The sequence below is a fragment of the Rhinopithecus roxellana genome, chromosome 19 (assembly GCF_007565055.1).
Source record: "Rhinopithecus roxellana isolate Shanxi Qingling chromosome 19, ASM756505v1, whole genome shotgun sequence".
NCBI classification, from domain to species: Eukaryota; Metazoa; Chordata; class Mammalia; order Primates; family Cercopithecidae; genus Rhinopithecus; species Rhinopithecus roxellana.
In genome coordinates, this window is record NC_044567.1 from 44,141,984 (window position 1) to 44,159,656 (window position 17,673).

A 17,673-nucleotide genomic window follows, 5' to 3' on the forward strand; every position below is an offset into this window, starting at 1 on the left:
CACAGACGTGGCACAGTGTTGGGGTTTCACTGGGGCTTTGATGTATATGGTTTCCTATGTTTGTCTGTAGAATAAAGTTTTTTTCTTTTTTTTTTTTTTTGATGAAGTCTCACTCTGTCACCCAGGCTGGAGTGCAGTGGTACGATCTCGGCTCACTACAACCTCCGTCCCCCGGGCTCAAGCAATTCTCCTGCCTCAGCCTCCTGAGCAGCTGGGACTACAGGCGGCTGCCACTGTACCTGGCTAATTTTTGTATTTTTAGTAGACATGAGGTTTCACCATCTTGGCCAGCTGGTCTTGAACTCCTGACCCCGTGATCCACCTGCCTCAGCCTCCCAAAGTGCTGGGATTACAGGCGTGAGACATCGCGCCCGGACAGATTTTATAGTACATTTTTTAAAGTCTTTTTTTTTTTTTTTCTGAGCCGAAATCCTCCTAGCTTTTCACCATTTGATTCTAGTTCTGCTCTTGAGGCTGCCTCTGACAAAGACAGTCCTTCGGATAGCAGAATGGTGTCTACCCATTCTTCCTGTCTTAGGCTCGAATATCCCCTGCTCTTCTGATGGCCTCCAGGGTTTCTCCTAACCACATCACACCCTCAGTATCCTTAGAAGAAGTAGATACAGGCCGGGCGCGGTGGCTCAAGCCTGTAATTGCAGCACTTTGGGAGGCCAAGATGGGCAGATCACGAGGTCAGGAGATCGAGACCATCCTGGCTAACACTGTGAAACCCCGTCTCTACTAAAAACTACAAAAAAAACTAGCCAGGCGAGGTGGTGGGCGCCTGTAGTCCCAGCTACTAGGGAGGCTGAGGCAGGCAAATGGCGTAAACCCGGGAGGCGGAGCTTGCAGTGAGCTGAGATCTGGCCACTGCACTCCAGCCCGGGCGACAGAGCGAGACTCCGTCTCAAAAAAAAAAAAAAAAAAAAAAAAAAGAAGAAGAAGAAGTAGATACAGTAGGTAGAAAACTAGGCATTTATTCCTCTTGTACCAACAGTGGCTGGTGGTTAAAAGCATAAACTCTGGAGCCAGCTGGCCTGGGTTTGGATCCTGGCTCTGCTTCTTCCTAGCCAGGAATGCTGGGTAAGTCACCTAACTTTCTCAATCCCCAGTGTCCTGACCTACCTCATCTAGGTGCGAGGAGTGCATGAGTCAGTACATGCAGGGGGCTGCCAACAGTGCCTGGGGGAGCCTGAGAGCTCAGCTTGTGTTCGCCGCTCTTCAATATTAAAGCTTCAGGCCAGGTGCAGTGGCTCACATCTGTAATCCCTTTGCGCTTTGGGAGGCTGAGGCAGATGAATCACCTGAGGTCAGGAGTTCGAGACAAGCCTGGCCAACATGGTGAAACCCTGTCTCTACTCAAAATACAAAAATTAGCCGGGCGTGGTGGCGCACACCTGTAGTCCCAGCTACTCGAGGGGGCTGAGGCAGGAGAATCGCTTGAACCCGGGAGGTGGAGGTTGCAGTGAGCCGAGATCGCGCCACTGCACTCCAGCCTGAGCAACAATAGTGAATCTCCATCTCAAAAAAAAAAAAAAAGAAAAAAAGAAAAAACAAATGTAACTAGACTAACTGAAGACACCTGAAGTATTCCCAGGGAGGTGAAAAATATCCAAAGGATCCAGCCTGTGAATGGCGACTGGAAAGTGGCTGCGGTCATATCACACAGAGAGTGCTGCGATGCCCAGGAGGACGGGGTACTTGTGCCCTGTCTCTCTCAGAAGCTCCAGGCCTGGCTCCAGGCTTCTGTCCTGCTTGGCATTCCCCTGAGGTTTCCGACCCCTCCGAAGTCCAGCCTTTGCTGCTGTGCGGGGATTGTCTGCCCTCTACTGTACATTGTCTGTCATGGCACACACTTGACAGATGGCCAGGAACTCAAGAGGGGGCACTCACTAATCCGGAGAGACCTTAAAGACGCACTTTTCTCCAACTCTTTTGACCATGACTCCCAGAAATCTATTTTACACTGTGATTCCAAACAAAAAAGTTTCACAAAATAATTTTTACCAGCCAGGCGCCGTGGCTCACGCCTGTAATCCCAACACTTTGCGAGGCGGAGGCAGGTGGATCACCTGAGGTCAGGAGTTTGAGACCAGCCTGGCCAACCTGGTGAAACCCCGTCTCTACTAAAGATACAAAAATTAGCCGGATGTGGTGGTGTGCCCCTGTAATTGCAGCTACTCGGGAGTCTAAGGCAGGAGGATTGCTTGAACCTGGGAGGCAGAGGTTGCAGTGAGCCGAGATTGTGCCATTGCACTCCAGCCTGGGCGACAAAAGCATGAAAAAAAAAAAAAATTACCCTTACCATGTGTGAGCCCTCTGATATTTTCTATATTTTTATATTTTATTTAATTAATTAAAAAATGTTGCAATCCACTAAACTGATATAACACCCTCAGGTTTTCTGGGATTTGGAAACATCAATTTAGTATACTAAACTAGTATAATAGTTTCCCAAACGTCAGTGTGTACCATACCACTTTGGAAATTTAGCCACTTCCAAGGTCAACTGTTCATGTAATTAGCCTCTTTAAATCAATTCACTTAAACATTTTTAAACGCTCAAAATAGCCTGAGTTAAAAAAAAAAAAAAAAAAAAACTAGGAAAAAGGACAAGTTTGAGGGCCAGTTATATTTTTTCCTGATGCACACTACATTAAACATTTAACTATCAATATAAAAAATGTTCGGCTAGGCTCAGTGGCTCACACTTGTAATCCCAGCACTTTGGGAAGCCAAGGTGGGCGGATCACCTGAGGTCAGGAGTTAGAGACCCACGTGGTCAACATGGTGAAACCCCATCTCTACTAAAAATACAAAAATTAGCCAACTGTGGTGGCAGCTGCCTGTAATCCCAGCTACTCAGGAAGCTGAGACTGGAGAATCGCATGAACCCAGGAAGGTTGCAATAAGTGGAGATTGTACCATTGCACTCCAACCTGGGAGACAGAGCAAAACTCCATTTAAAAAAAAAAAGGTGGCCGGGCGCGGTGGCTCAAGCCTGTAATCCCAGCACTTTGGGAGGCCGAGACGGGTGGATCACGAGGTCAGGAGATCGAGACCATCCTGGCCTACACGGTGAAACCCCGTCTCTACTAAAAAAATACAAAAAAAAAAAAAAAACTAGCCGGGCGAGGTGGCGGGCGCCTGTAGTCCCAGCTACTCGGGAGGCTGAGGCAGGAGAATGGCGTAAACCCGGGAGGCGGAGCTTGCAGTGAGCCGAGATTGCGCCACTGCACTCCAGCCTGGGCGACAGAGCGAGACTCCGTCTCCAAAAAAAAAAAAAATAAAAAAAAAAAATAAATAAAAAAAAAAAGGTTTGTTTCTATATCAGTGAACATTACCTTGCACACCAGCAGTGGCCTGCATTTCTCACTTTGGGAATCACAGATTAGGAGATGTGTCCAAATACCTCATTTTACAGTGGGGACGGTAAGGCCCAGTGAGATAATTCACTTATCTGAGGCCAGCTACTCATCAGAGTAATTTCTCAGTCAATGGGAAGAAACGGTCCAGGGCAGTGGCTTACACCTGTAATCCCAGCACTTTGGGAGGACGAGGCAGGCAGATCACCTGAGGTCAGGAGTTCGAGACCAGCCTGGCCAACACTGTGAAATCCCGTTTCTACTAAAAATACCAAAAAAAAAAAAAAAAAATTAGCTGGGTGTGATGGCGCATGCCTGTAATCTCAGCTACTTGGGAGGCTGAGGCAAGAGAATCGCTTGAACCCAGGAGAAGGAGGTTGCAGTGAGCCGAGATGGTTCCATTGTACTCCAGCCTGGGCGACAAAGCAAGACTCCATCTCAAAACAATAAAGTTAAAAAAAAAGAAATGTATTGTCTTAGGCCACTCCTGGCCAAATGCTGTGTTGAATCTATCAGTCTTAGGACTTTTAGAGAGGAGGCTCCACACGATCATCTCCTCGGAGCCCGGATATCAGTGTAGAGACACCTTGACAGAGCCATTCTGAGACATTCCTAGGTCATACACATTCTTATTTTTGGAGATCTTATTTATGACACATACTTTATGCACATCGGGACTTAGTCTATTTTGCATTGCTATAAAGGAACATGTGAGGCTGGATTATTTGTAAAGAAAACAGATTTATTTGGTTCACAGTTCTACAGGCTGTACAAGAAGCATGGCACCATCCTCTGCTTCTGGCAAGGGTTTCAGGGGGCTTCTACTCATGGTAGAAGGCGAAGGGGAGCAGGCATCACAGGGAGAGAGCAAAGGAGCAAGAGAGAGGGGAGGTGCCAGACTGTTTTTAACAGCGATGTCCCGCTGGAACCAGGAGTGAGAACTCAATTCTGCAAGAACGGCACTAAGCCGTTCATGAGGGATCCGCCCCCATGGTCCAAATACCTCCCATTAGGTCCCATCTCGAACACCAGGAATCAAATTTCAACAGGAGATCGAGGGAACAAATATCCAAACTATATCACTTACTAATTTCAATTTTGTTTTCTTTTGGTATTTTGAAGCCAATCAATTTTTTGGGCCTCAACCATTTTTGCAGGCCCTTGAAAAATTCACAGGCTTTAGGACTGACTATACCCTATCATGACTAATGTGTGAAGTAACCTTGGTTAAAAACAAAAAACAAAAAACCTAATCAATGAATACACACTAAGGAAAATATAATTACTTAGCCCTTCTCTCCTGGTCTATTTTTTTTTTTTTTTTTTTTTTTTTTTTTTTTTTTTGACATGGAGTCTCACTCTGTCACCAGGCTAGAGTGCAGTGGTGCAATCTTGGGTCACTGTAACCTCTGCCTCCCGGGTTCAAGTGATCCTCCTGCCTCAGCCTCCCAAGTAGCTGGGACTACAGGCATGTGTCACCACACCCAGCTAATTTTTGTATTGTCAGTAGAGACGGGGTTTCACCACGTTGGCCAGGATGGTCTCGATCTGTTGACCTCATGATCTGCCCGCCTCAGCCTCCCACAGTGCTGGGATTACAGGTGTGAGCCACCATGTCTGGCCTCTCCTGGTCCTTTTAAAGGGAAACGTGGACAGGCCATTAACACTAAATACATGAGTTTCCACTGGTGAAATCTTTGCTACTCTGGTAGACTGGTGGGGGCAGTGCCACTGCAGGTGGGCCAAATGCCATGCAACTGGCAATGTGTTCTCACTCTCAGCCCCAGTTTCATCACAGTAAAACAGTGGGATTAGATTAGATGTTCAAATATTTTGTTTTAGCATTGGGACCCTTTTACAAATGAAATCTTATGAGGCAAAAAGCAGACCTGGGATGGATAGACTTCTGAGTTTAACAGCTATGCAGGATGCCTGTGAAGATATCCAGGAGAAACTCCTCTAGGTGCCTGCAAACATAGAGAGGTTTACTGCAGGCAAGGACAGGTTTAGGGACCCCAGGAATTCCTGGGGCCTTGGCTGGATCTCAGCTCTTAAGAACACAGCAGTGTTTTTCAAACCTTACTGACAGTGACACACAGACAAAAATAAAGTTTGCTTCAAGATATGGTACATATGTAGTGAAATACAAGTTTTCATAAAATATATACACTGTAAAATAAAAGATTGTCCCACACGCTGGCTGGGATAGGGATGTTTTGGGAATATAAGCCACAAAACTCTTCTTGGAAATCAATTGTATGTCTGATTAAATGCTTAAGCCATTTTCTGATGAATTTTGATGAGATTATGACCTCTTCTTAGAAACCAGTTAGCTATGCACTCAGCTAATGTCAACCCTGGAGGGAAGGAATCCAAGGCCTTTAACTGTCTTTTAATAAATCTAATAATCCTTAACTAGAACTTCCTTTCTTTCTTTTCTTGCATCCAGTCTAACAATGATTATCTAGTCATTCTCTTTTCCTGTAAAGTGTCCTTACCTATAGGTACTTGTTGAATTGACTTGGCAAAAGCCTCATTTCTTGCTGCAACATTGTAATGAAAACTTTGACACTGGGTGATAATTAAATTGTCCAAACCTGGCCAGGTGCGGTGGTTCATGTCTGTAATCCTAGCACTTTGGGAGGCGAAGGCAGGAGGATCACCTGAGGTCAGGAGTTCAAGACCAGTCCGGCCAACATGCGGAAACCCCATCTCTACTAAAAATACAAAAATTAGCCAGGCATGGTGGGCACCTGTAATCCCAGCTACTCGGGAAGCTGAGGCAGGAGAAATGCTTGAACCCGGGAGGCAGACGTTGCAGTAAGCCACTGCACTCCAGCCCGGGTGACAGACTGAGACTCTGTCTCAAAAATAAATAAATAAAAAATAACATAAATTGTCCAAACCCACCTCCTTTCTTCCCCTTTCCTCTTTCCTTCCTTTCTTTCTATTAAACAGTGTGATGTATTCTGATATTGTTCTACCGATATTTTTTGTTCTACTGTATTTCATTTTTTAAAATGCTGACTGGGACCCCCTAAATTGATTTCACCAGTCTTGAATGTTTTGACTGCAGTTTAAACACCACTGGGATAGCAATCCTGGTGGACCACTTAAATAAAGACAGAAACACATTGTTGCCATTATAAAATAAAATCAGAGATGGAAACCAGGAAAGATAAAGGCACATGGTAAAAGCTGAGAAACTGTCTTCTGAAATTTTTAAAAAATTTAAAAGACGGGGACAAGCCAAAAACTTTGAGCATATGTTTGCAATGCAAATAAGTGAGAATTTGTCTTCAGAATATTTAAAGGATTCAAGTAAGAAAAAGACATGAAAGAAGCAAAATGAGCAAAGATATGAACAGAGAAGTCACAGAAAAGGAAACCCACAGGGGCAGTAAACATATGAAAGGATGCTTTACCCCACTAGTAGCCAGGAAAGAACAGAACCTGGAATTACTAAAACTTTGGAAACTTGGAGGAAGGACCCTGGAGAGCTGAAACTCAGACTTTTGATAAGGGGTGCCAGTTGGCTGGTGCTGGTATTCTGAACAGGGGTGCAATAAAACTGCTCTTTCAAACATTAGAAAGTTGCAAAGTGGATTCAGCTGCCACTGAGGGCAGGCAGGGCCGCTACCAGGGTGACGTAGTTACTGGTATGAGTTCAACATGGAGGCAGCTGGCAAGGCAGGAATATGACTTGCAGAGACCTAGCCTTAGACACGAAGCTGATTTTAGAAGGTAGAGGGTTGGAGCCAAGGGCAAAGCCTAACTGCCACAGTCAGTTCTATTGGTTAATCAGCATTTATATTTAAACTTCCATACTAAAAAGGAAAAATGGGCCGGGCGTGGTGGCTCACACCTATAATCCCAGTACTTTGGGAGGCTGAGGTGGGCAGATTACCTGAAGTCAGGAGTTCAAGACCAGTCTGGCCAACATGGTGAAACCCTGTCTCTACTAAAAATACAGAAATTAACCGGGCGTGGTGGCACATGCCTGTAATCTCAGCTACTCGGGAGGCTGAGGCAGGACAATTTCTTGAGCCTGGGAGACGGAGGTTGCAGTGAGCCGAGGTCGTGCCACTGCACTCCAGCCTGGCTGAGAGAGTGAGACTGTTTCTAAAATAAAGTAAAATAAAATGTTCTTTTCTATCTAACACAATGCAACTATTCTTCATAGAAATAAAGACGCTATTCGTCTCTCCTTGAGAAAAGAGACACACAAAGTCCCAAAAGTCACTGCATCCATCTCTGGGAGAGAGTAGTAATATTCATCTCTGAGCTATGATAATTACTCCATAAATGGAGTTGCAGTCCTGTCTGAATATTGTTATCTAAAAACTAAATTGTAAAGTTAATCTTCCACAACATGTATATAAAATAATGAGGAGGAGACCTCCAGCTAGAGTGAAGTAAGGAGCTGGATTTACCCTCTTGCCTGAAATAACTGAAGAAACAGACAAAAGTGGGCCCCATAATTGCCCCAGCTTACTGCCTGGCGAAAGCTTTCCAGCTGCAGAGTATGGATAGCAACCCTATCATCTTCCTGAGTTAAGGAGACAGAGAAAGCTGGCAGTACTGGGAGGCCAATACAGCTAGAATACACAGGGCAGCATGCTGAAATTGAGGGTGTTGTACAGAAAGAGAACTCTAGAGAAACAAAGGTCCCCATCAAATATTCAGCTGAATACAGGAGAGAAGGGAATAAGGTGTTACCTTGAAGATAGGCTGTATCGATGGCAGGCACCTCATGGTGGCCACAGCAATGACCTCAGCCATCAGGCATCCCCTCAGAAGATGAGACTGCAGTTCATGGAGCTGGAAGTCAGAGCTGAGGACCCAGCATTTGGCCAGAAGCCAGACCACTGGAGGATCCGTGGGCAAGAAAAGGGGAGGTGGTGGGGATCCTGTGCTGGGCAGTTGGAGCTGGAGCAGGGACAAGGTGTGGGGAGAGAAGGCATGAGTGCCGGGCGCTCAGCAATTCCCGCCCCTCCTTGCATGTTAACCTTGCCATTCGTTAGTCCTCCAAACGTGTTTCGCTTTCCCCATCTCACTGCTGCCACTCCCTATAGCTCCCATTTCCTCCCCTCCCCTTCCTACCCGCTCGGTGCATTAGCACCCTGCAAGCTGCTTTGCCTCCAGCATTCTGCAGAAACTGCTCTTCTGGTGCCTCCTCCGGCCTCCACTTCCCCTTTCAGTCCCTGCAGTGTGAACAAGATTCAAACCACCTGCTTCCTTCGTCCCACACTGTTTTTTCGAAATCTCATCTTTTGGCCCCACCTCTACACAAATGACTGAATCTCGTTCTCAGTTGCCTGCTGGACAATTTAAATGTCTTCCCATTACCTCAACATTGGCTAGACTAAAGTCTACCGGGGCACCCTGTTCTCTTTATTGGTGCTACTTCTGCAGGCACCTGGCCTGGCTCCCCTTTCCCTTCTCCTTGATCTCCCTCTGCACTCGCATCCACCCGTCCTCTCTATCCCGACAATCACCACCCACATCCGAGCTCCCCTCCTCCTGGGGTCAGTGCTGGGGCAGGTCGTCCCAGCCCGTTTCTAGCATCTCCCCTCTCCAATGCACCCTAAACACTACTGCCCACACCGCGTGCCCATAGCACGTTTCATCACAGCCTTCTCCAGCTTTCTACCTCATATTCCTTAGCCTGGCTTAGTCTAGCCTCTGGTCCAACTGTCCCCTCGGAATCTCCTGACTCCTCTACCTCAGCCTCTGCCCAGTCTGTCTTGCCACTGAGGACTGGTCCTTTCTCTCCCTCCTGCTTGTCTGAGACCTGGCCCTCCTCCAAGGCTTATGACATCCCACCTCCCCTGATCCCTCCTGGGCTGTCTCTGTCCTCAGGGACTTCCTCAGTCATGGAGCTTCTGCAGACTGGCCCCATGTGTCTCTGTAGCTACACTGCAAGGCCTTCGAATCAGAGACTTGGCGCATTTCCTCCTTTGGGGTCTCCCTGGTGCCTTAGCCCAGCGCCTTTGCAGATGGTGCTCAGTGAATTTCGATAAGGGGCTGAGCTAAGAAGGCTGGAGACTGGGAGCAGAAATCCTGAGTCCTCTCACCTGGATGACCATGGGCAGGAGTTTCCCATCAGGCTGCAGTTTCAGCATGACCAGAGGGGCAGCCAGGTGCTGCTGGCTACAGAGAATGACGTTGGCCTTGATCCCATCCAGCAGAGAGAAGTCAGCTTCAAACAGTGTGCCTCCCTGGGTGGGAGAAGAGGTCAAGGACTGCTATCAACATAAAGCATCTTCTTCCTACTCTGATTCCTCCAAGGGGGAAGAGAGAGAGAGGAGCTAACTTGTCTCCATCACCTACTTTGTTCTAGGTAATGGATCATGTGCTTATTGCCTCATATCATTGTTTTTTGTTTTTGAGCCAGGGTATAACTCTGTTGCCCAGGCTGGAGTGCCGTGGCAGGATCACCACAGCTCACTGCAGCCTTGACTTCCCTGGGCCCAGGTGATCCTCCCACCTCAGCCTCCAAATAGGTGGGACTACAGGTGCATGCCACTACACCAAAAATTACAGATGCTAATTTTTGTAGAGACAGGGTTTCACCATGTTGCCTAGGCTGGCCTCCAACTTCTGGGCTCAGGTGATCCTCCCGCCTCGACCTCCCAAAGTGCTGGAATTACAGGTGCAAGCCACTGTGCCCAGCCTTATAATTTTTATACATAGTTGAATGAGCCTCAATTGCACAGAGGAGGAAACAGAGAGGTTGGGTAGTTTGCCTGAGGTCACACAGCTTACAAATAGCAGAACCAGGATTCACATCCAAGCCTATCTGCCCTGTAATCCCATGAATTTCCTCTCTGTTGTTCCATGTTGCCTCTTGATTAACAGCCACAGCACTCTGACCCTGATTCTCTTACTCTGCACACTCCTTGAATCCCTAGCACCAAGGGCCAGTTATGTTTCTTCATTGGACCCTGTTTCTAGCAACCATTCCACCTTGCACGCCTTCCCTCCGCAGCTACTCTCGTGTGGGAAGGAGGCCGAGCAGTTGAGCTTCTCCAGGATCCCTCAGGACCTCTCTTGCAGAATCCCTCCTTGCTGGCTGGCAGCAAGCCAGGCCCACAGTGGGTCCCGCAGCAGCATCATTGACACTAGCCCACCTCACTTCACTGTTGAGCCTCCTCAGGGCTCTGATGTCCCTACCTCCAGCTCCTTCTCCAGCTGGGCCTGCAGTTCCTCCATGCCTGGAGGAAACACGAGGTGGGCAGGAAGGTGAACAGAGCGTCTCAGCACCATGGGGTTGGCGCCATTAAGAAACTGGTACCCAAATAAGGCATCTTCCTTCCAGGAGTCCCGCACGCACTCCGGGGAAGGCAATTGTTTAGCAAGTTGTGGGATCTGAGCTCTTGGTCCTTCCAACCCCACCAACCATGCCCCCTTGACTCCAGCCTACCAGAGGGACCCAGTCTCTGGTCTCCACACCCTGCTTCTTTCAGTTCCCCTGGGTTGGGTGGGATCTGGGGGTAAGGGTCCTGGGAGACATATTGGGGTGGGGGGACTGACCAACCACCTTGCTCTGGCCACACCAGAAAATCCAGTTGAAGTCATTCAGATAGCTCCAGCAAGTGAGAACATTATTTTATTTTATTTTATTTTATTTTATTTTATTTATTTTATTTTATTTTATTTTATTTTTTTGAGACGGAGTCTCGCTCTGTCGCCCAGGCTGGAGTGCAGTGGCGCAATCTCGGCTCACTGCAAGCTCCGCCTCCCGGGTTTACGCCATTCTCCTGCCTCAGCCTCCCGAGTAGCTGGGACTACAGGCGCCCGCCATCTCGCCCGGCTAGTTTTTTGTATTTTTTTTTAGTAGAGACGGGGTTTCACCGTGTAGGCCAGGATGGTCTCAATTTCTTAATGTCATGATCTGCCTGCCTCAGTCTTTATAGGCATGAGCCACCATGGGCAAAGGGTTTGAGCATCATTGGGAGACTCCAACATGAGCACCACAGGCACCGATCTTGGGCCAGTCCAGTGCAGTACAGCCCATAAGCCCCTTGGCTTCCACTAGACCAGGACACCTCCCTCTCACCCAGCCTCCCCTTGCTGTCACCCCTTGGCCAGTGAAACCTCTAAGTCAACTCTCTTGTCTTCTAGAAATCGCTCATCCACAGGGAGGTCACATAGTTTCGCCCCAGCCACACTCAGAATTAACCTATCCTTCCAGTTTTCCCTACCTGTGGGGCAGGAAGGAAATCAGGCGTGGGTGCTGGAAGCATCAGCAGCTCAGGTGGGGCCAGGGGAGAAGGGCTCACGGGTACAGCTTCCTTCTCTCTTCCAGCTCCTTTTCCTGGTGTTTCTGGAACAGGCCCTGAGGGTCATCGCCCACAGTGCGGCTTGGAAGGACAGGGGAGGGCTTGGCCAGTGACTTTTGGTGAGATCCTCTTCTCGCCCCTGCCAGGAGAGCCTCATCACCCCGTCCTTCTGTGTGGCCCCTCCCCCAGGCTCCAGCCACTCTGTGCCAGCTGCAGCCACCGCCCCTTCGACACCCCCAAAGACCCCGGGGCTCCAGGTTCCAGCACCTCCATCCTGCGCTCTCTTCTCCACACGCGCATCCCCCCAGCTTCTCTCGCACCCCAGAGGCCTCCTGACACCCCCAGCCCCGCGCTCACCAGTGCCTTCGGGCAGGCTCAGGACGCCGTCGCCCTCCACCCAGCGGTAACAAGGGAACCTGACGTCGTCCCCGGCTCCGGGGCCCTGCACGGAGATCCAGCTGCAGAACCAGGCGTCGTCCTGAAGGAGGTGCCGTTTGCGCAGTTTCACAAACAGCAGCGGCCCCAGGTACTCCGGTACTTCCACCTTGATTTCTGTCTCCTGCGGGCGACAGAAGAGGCTCAGCCCGGGTGGGGACGGGCGGGAGGGGCACCCGGCTGAGCCCTGCTCCTTCCAGCGCCCACGCCCTTCCTTGGAGGCTCTGAGAGGAGGAGACGTATCAGAGTGAGGGGACTGAGCCAGAGAGAGAGAGGGACAGGGCCGAGCAGCCGGCCCCAGGACTCCGTTCTGAGGGGACGGGGACGGCAGGTGGGAAGGTCCGCTCCTGCTTTCACTTTCTCCTTCCTGTGGTCGTTGACTGTGCCAAGCGCTGGGCTGGGCCGGCGCCGCGCCCTGGACGAGCGCGCTGTGAAGCCGGGACGCGCTGGTGGCAATTCCCGCTGTGCGACCACCCCCTGCCCCCACCCCGCCCAAGGCTGAGGACCTGCAGGGGCCCCACTGGCCTGGGGACAACCTTCCCGGAGACCTGGAGGCTGAGAGGGCTCAGCCAGGGAGAGTGAGAGAAAGGGAAGGCGGGGAAAGGCGCGCCGGGCAGAGAGAGCAGCGGGGATGGGAGGGCGCGCAGCATCTTGGAGCTGGAGCTCAGAGCCCAGGTGTGGGGAGTCGGCAGGTCTGGAGGCTCTCAAAGGTGGCGCCAAGGGCTTTGGATTTGGTCCGAGAACAAGCGGGAGCCATTTGAATGTGTTAAGCAGGGGGAGTGAATTAGGGAGAAATCATTCTGGCTTCAGAAGGGCTTGGAAGGTCTGCAGCAGAGGCGGCGAGGCCGCTGGAGGTTTGAAATGGCTTTTAAAATAGAGAAAGCGGGAGGACCGACGATGGCTCCGGCGACCACAGTTTCCAGACACCAGAGCTGTGTGGCATGAGGGGCGCCCAGGAGCATCCTCTTAATTCCAAGGAGATGGAGTAGCGGAAACATTTATTGAGCGTTTACTGTGTGTCACCAACTGCCCACCATAGGCAGGAAAAAAGGGAGGAGGGAGCGCCTTTCCACCTTCCGTGCCCCGTACCCTCACCATGGAGTCGCGGCGCAACCCGCTCCGTGCGCATTTTCTCTCCTTCCGGCTCCCTTCGCCAGCGACGCGGGAGATGCTCAGGGTCTAGAACTGACTGCGCTGGATTCTTGTTTAGAGGGAGGTGAAGCGAGGGAGGAGGCGCGGGTGACACCGGGGGAGGCAGGAGGAGAGGGCTGGGAGGTGGGAAGAGGGGAGGACCTCGTTCGGGCATGTTCCTTTGACGTTCCCTGAGACAGACATCCGGATCTGGGGATCTGGGAGAGGGCCAGAGCAGGGATGGCAATTTGGGGTTTCGCGGAAGAAAAAAAGTAACAGGTAGAACGGGTAGAACACCAGGTAGATATGACATGAGATATGACGGGAGGTGGGTCGGGAAATCGAGAGCGTTCTCCTGCCTTGACTCCCCATCCCTTCCCTCTCATCACCCACCCCACCCCAGGTGATAAAGCCCGAAAGGTCAGAGATCCAACAGCGCTAGCGGTTGAAACAGTTTTTTAAGATAGAGAAAGTGGGAGGACCGACGGGCGCTCCGGTGACCGCTGAGTTTCCAGACAAGGGAGCTCTGTGCAGTGAGGGGCACACAGGAGCATCTCCTCAATTCCAAGGAGTTCAAGTAGCCAGAAAATGTATTAAGAGCTTACTGTGTGCCACCTGCGTGTTTTCTGTCCAAATCAGAAAAGGATTTGGACAGAAAACACGCAGGAAGAAGGAATCAACGCCTGGTACAGCAGGCAGGCGAGGTAGGGGTAGGACTTATGCACGTGTATGCAAGCCCGGATGGCTGGGAAGCCAACCCCCATCTAAAGGCAAGCGCGGTCACACAGATACACACACACGCCTCACAAGCTGGATTGCGAGAGAGGGTGAAGTGGGCGAGGAGACCCAGTCAGCCGTGGCATTTGAGGAAGGTACATTTAGGCCACCGAATTCATTCCACCAACTTTGCATACTTGTCTTCTTTGTGCCAGGCTCTGGGACTTATTCCTTTTGAGGGTAAAAGTCTCTGCCTCCCTGGACTCCTGCCCCACAGCGCTCCCACAGCCCGGCACCGCCCCCTCGCCATTCCGGAGCCAGCGCGGGCTGAGCGGGCCTGGCCGGAGCCACCTTCCCCTTACTCCTTCGTTGCTCCGGGACCCGAAGAGGGAGCCGTGGTTTCCGGAACTTCTCACGCCCCTCCAGGCTTTTCCTCTGTTGGGCAGGTGCCGATTCGGTGTCTTTGCTTGTTATGGCCGCTGCCATCGCCATGGAGACAGGTGAGTAGCGCTCTGAGCCTAGAGTCTTCTAAGACAGAACTCTCCTTGGCACAGCCCGCTTCTTCCGCTTCCCCGGGGCCTCCTTCCAGGCCTCACTCTCGGCAGGGTTAGTATTTGCACACGTAGGAGAGAAGGCTCTTGTAGCATCTAGAAAGGCTAAGGTACTCTGCAGTTTTGCTAATTTGGGTTGTTCGCACATCTCTGCTATTCAAACACGACCCCACCAGCTTCCCAGCATGGGCGAGACTAAGGGAGAGGACTTGTGTCTTAAAGCATGTCCTCCTTGTGTCTTAAAGCGTGTCCTTGGCTGGTTTTCTGCTTCTCACATGAGCTTGCATACGTTTGAAATATCGTCGCCAGACTTGTATATCATTCTGCTACTTGTGCTTCTTACATATGCATATGCTCCATCATCTTTCAGGCTCTTTGGAGTCTCTTGTTCAGTTGGCATCCTAAGTTTTTTTCTTAACTGACTCAGCACGTAGCTTTTGCAAAACTTAATCACTGTTAACAATTGTTACAATGAATTATTAAAATAGGGGAAGTCACAGTTATTACAGCCTACCTTAGTGATTACTGTTAAAATTCCTACACAGTGGCCCACGAGTGGTACGTATTGTGTCCGATTTGTGCTGCTGTTTTCTTTAATGATTTCCCTTTACCTTTAAAGTCAACCCTCTTCCATGACTGTTTCTTAGGTCTCACTACAATCCTGCTATGTAGAAGTGGCATGCTGTCCCAATGGACCATGCTCTAGCTTTCCAAGCTGCTAGAACTGTCCGTGTTTCTCAGCCTCGGCACTATTGACATTTTGGGACCAGTGATTCTTCATTGTTGGCAGAGGGAAGGGTGTTGACCTGTGCACTGTAGGATGTGAGGTGGCATCCCCAGCCTCTACCCACTAGGTGCCAGTGGCACCTAATGTGCTACCCACTCCCCCCAACTTGTCCACCAAACTAAAATGTCTCTAGAGGTTGCCATATATCCTCTGGGGGACAAAATCACACTCAGTTGAGGACCACTGTCCCACATAAAATGTAAATGGCATCATGTCATTCCCCTGTTGGAAACCCTTCAATGTTTTCCTATTGACCTTAGAATAAATCTCAAATTCCTTTCTGTGGCTTAGAAGACCTTCTGTGGACTGGCCCCTGCTTGCTTTTAACTCCTCCCTTCCATTCTGCTTCCATGTCTATATAATTGCCTCTCTCTCCCTCCAGCCACACTTGGCCGCCTTTCTGTTCCTTGAACATTCAAAGCTTGTTCCCAGCTACCCTTTGTATTTGCTGTTCTTCTGCCTAGAATGCACATGTTCCAGATCACTGTTCATTCACACATATCTCAGATTAAATGTTACCTAATCAGCAAGGCCTTCCCCGACCATTTGATCAAAAGAAGCCCCTTACTTCCATTCTCTATCACATTACCCATATATTTCCTTCATAGTGCTAATCACAATAGAAAATTGTCTCGTTTCGTCATTGCTTGTCTGCCTTTTCACCAGAGTGTAAGCTCCACTACAGCTGGGACTTTGCTTTTTTTCCTGCTATAGCCCCAGTTCCCAGAATACAGGCAGCCCCCAACTTAACATGGTTTGACTTATGATTTTTCGACTTTACAATGGTACAAAAGCGACATTCAGTAGAAATCGTACTTTGGGCACTCATACAACCATTGTTTTTCACTTTTAGTACAGTATGCAATAAATTACATGAGATATTCAACATTTTATTATAAAATGGGCTTTCTGTTAGATGATTTTGCTCAACGTTAGGTGTTCTGAGCATGGTTAAGGTAGGCTAGGCTAAGCTATGAGGTTTAGTAGGTTAGGGATATTAAGTGCCTTTTCAAATTACCATATTTTCAACTTACAATAGTTTTAATGGGAGGTAACCCCATCGTAAGTGGAGGAGCATCTAGTACCTGGCACAGAGCAGGTTCTCAATAAATATGACTCTTCTCCATCTTCTTCAAACCTCAGACCAGGTTTCAATGGCCTCCTCTCACTTTCTCTTCTAAGATTATTTTTGCTTGCTGGTGGGTTTACTGTCATTTTTAACTACATCTAACCTACCTTAAAAAAGTGTATGGATGGGAGTGCCAGGTACAAAGACTTAGCATAAAGAAAACCACCAGTTACTTTGAAACATAAACAAAGGCCACTCATAATTTATGAGTCTGTTCCTTGCCCCTCAAGTTTTTAGCAGGCATGGAATCATTCCACAGGTTATGATTTCAGTTTGGTCTCTGTTCCTAAGGGGTGAAGGTCTTCTGAGGGCTGTGGATCCCAAACTCACCTGGCTCAGAGGCTCCTCCAACAGCCTCTTTGTCCATCAACCCGATTTAGACAGCATCCTGGGGATGAAAATCTTTTGTGCTGGCTTCAAGTGAAAATAGTTCACTGGGTCAAAAGTAGGCTGGTCCAAGACGCAGGAGGGTCAATAAACGTTGGCTGTGTTCAGAAACTGCGGCTTGGCTGGTTCTTACATTGATTTATGCTTTGTTTCCATGAAACCGAAAATGATTGGTCCACCTGGCAGCTGGCTGGCTGGCTGGCAACTGGAAACCTTTCTGTCCTGGCTGAGGGCCCTGGCCCCTTGGTGGCCTTTGGGAAGCAGCATCTCATCGGGCCTGTTTTTCGTTCTGGCGGGCGGCCGGCTTGGCCCGCGGGGCTGAGCTCTCCGCGCAGTGCAGAGATGTCTCCACCCTCAGGGACGCGGCCCTGATGTGGCGGGAGGTCGTTTCCGTGCGCTGCGAGGAGGATTCCACGTGCCGGGAGGACGCCTCGAGGATGCCAGGGAGCCGCTTTCCCGAGGGGGAGAGGGAGGGCCCCTCGCTGCGGTGCTGGGAGGTCTCCACCCGCCGGGACGACGTCTCCACGCGGTGGGACGAGGTCTCCACACGGTGGGACGAGGTCTCCACGCGGACCGTGGACGTCTCTGTGTAGCGGGTGGTCCCCACCCGGGGAGAAGACTGCTTGGCCCCTCGGGCTGAGGCCATTCTGCCGGCGTGAGGGGGCCAGGGGGGCCTCGGGGCACCCCACTGCCCAACGGTCACCGCAGGCAGAAGAGAGGAAAACTACTGTACTGCCATAGCCGGGAGCGCCACAACACGATGACGTGGAAACACCATGGTCCTTCGAAGGCTAAAAACACTGGGCTCCTGCCCCTCAGGAGCTCCCACGGCCCGGGCCCCGCCCCCTCGCTATTTTGGAGCCAGCGCGGGTGGAGCCATCCCAGG

At 50.0% G+C, this 17,673-nt stretch overlaps 1 protein-coding gene across 9 annotated transcripts; it reads right to left on the bottom strand.

The window, feature by feature from the left end:
* Nucleotides 1–4,893: 4,893 nt before the first annotated feature.
* On the bottom strand, nt 4,894–17,620 carry C19H17orf100 (chromosome 19 C17orf100 homolog). 9 transcript variants are annotated; one of them, XM_030922780.1, is made up of 7 exons: nt 16,731–16,974; nt 12,008–12,209; nt 11,573–11,789; nt 9,443–9,586; nt 8,085–8,294; nt 5,255–5,332; nt 4,954–4,998 (listed from the first exon to the last, which is right to left on the bottom strand). In XM_030922780.1, exons 3-6 carry the CDS (start codon nt 11,612–11,614, stop codon nt 5,285–5,287), a joined length of 444 nt encoding a protein of 147 aa, XP_030778640.1. In that variant the 5' UTR covers nt 11,615–11,789; nt 12,008–12,209; nt 16,731–16,974; the 3' UTR covers nt 4,954–4,998; nt 5,255–5,284. The 9 variants fall into 9 exon arrangements, with proteins under 9 accessions (XP_030778639.1, XP_030778637.1, XP_030778638.1 ...); XM_030922779.1 differs by having other exon boundaries at nt 4,894–5,332; nt 11,573–11,731; XM_030922777.1 differs by having other exon boundaries at nt 4,894–5,332.
* Nucleotides 17,621–17,673: the final 53 nt, after the last annotated feature.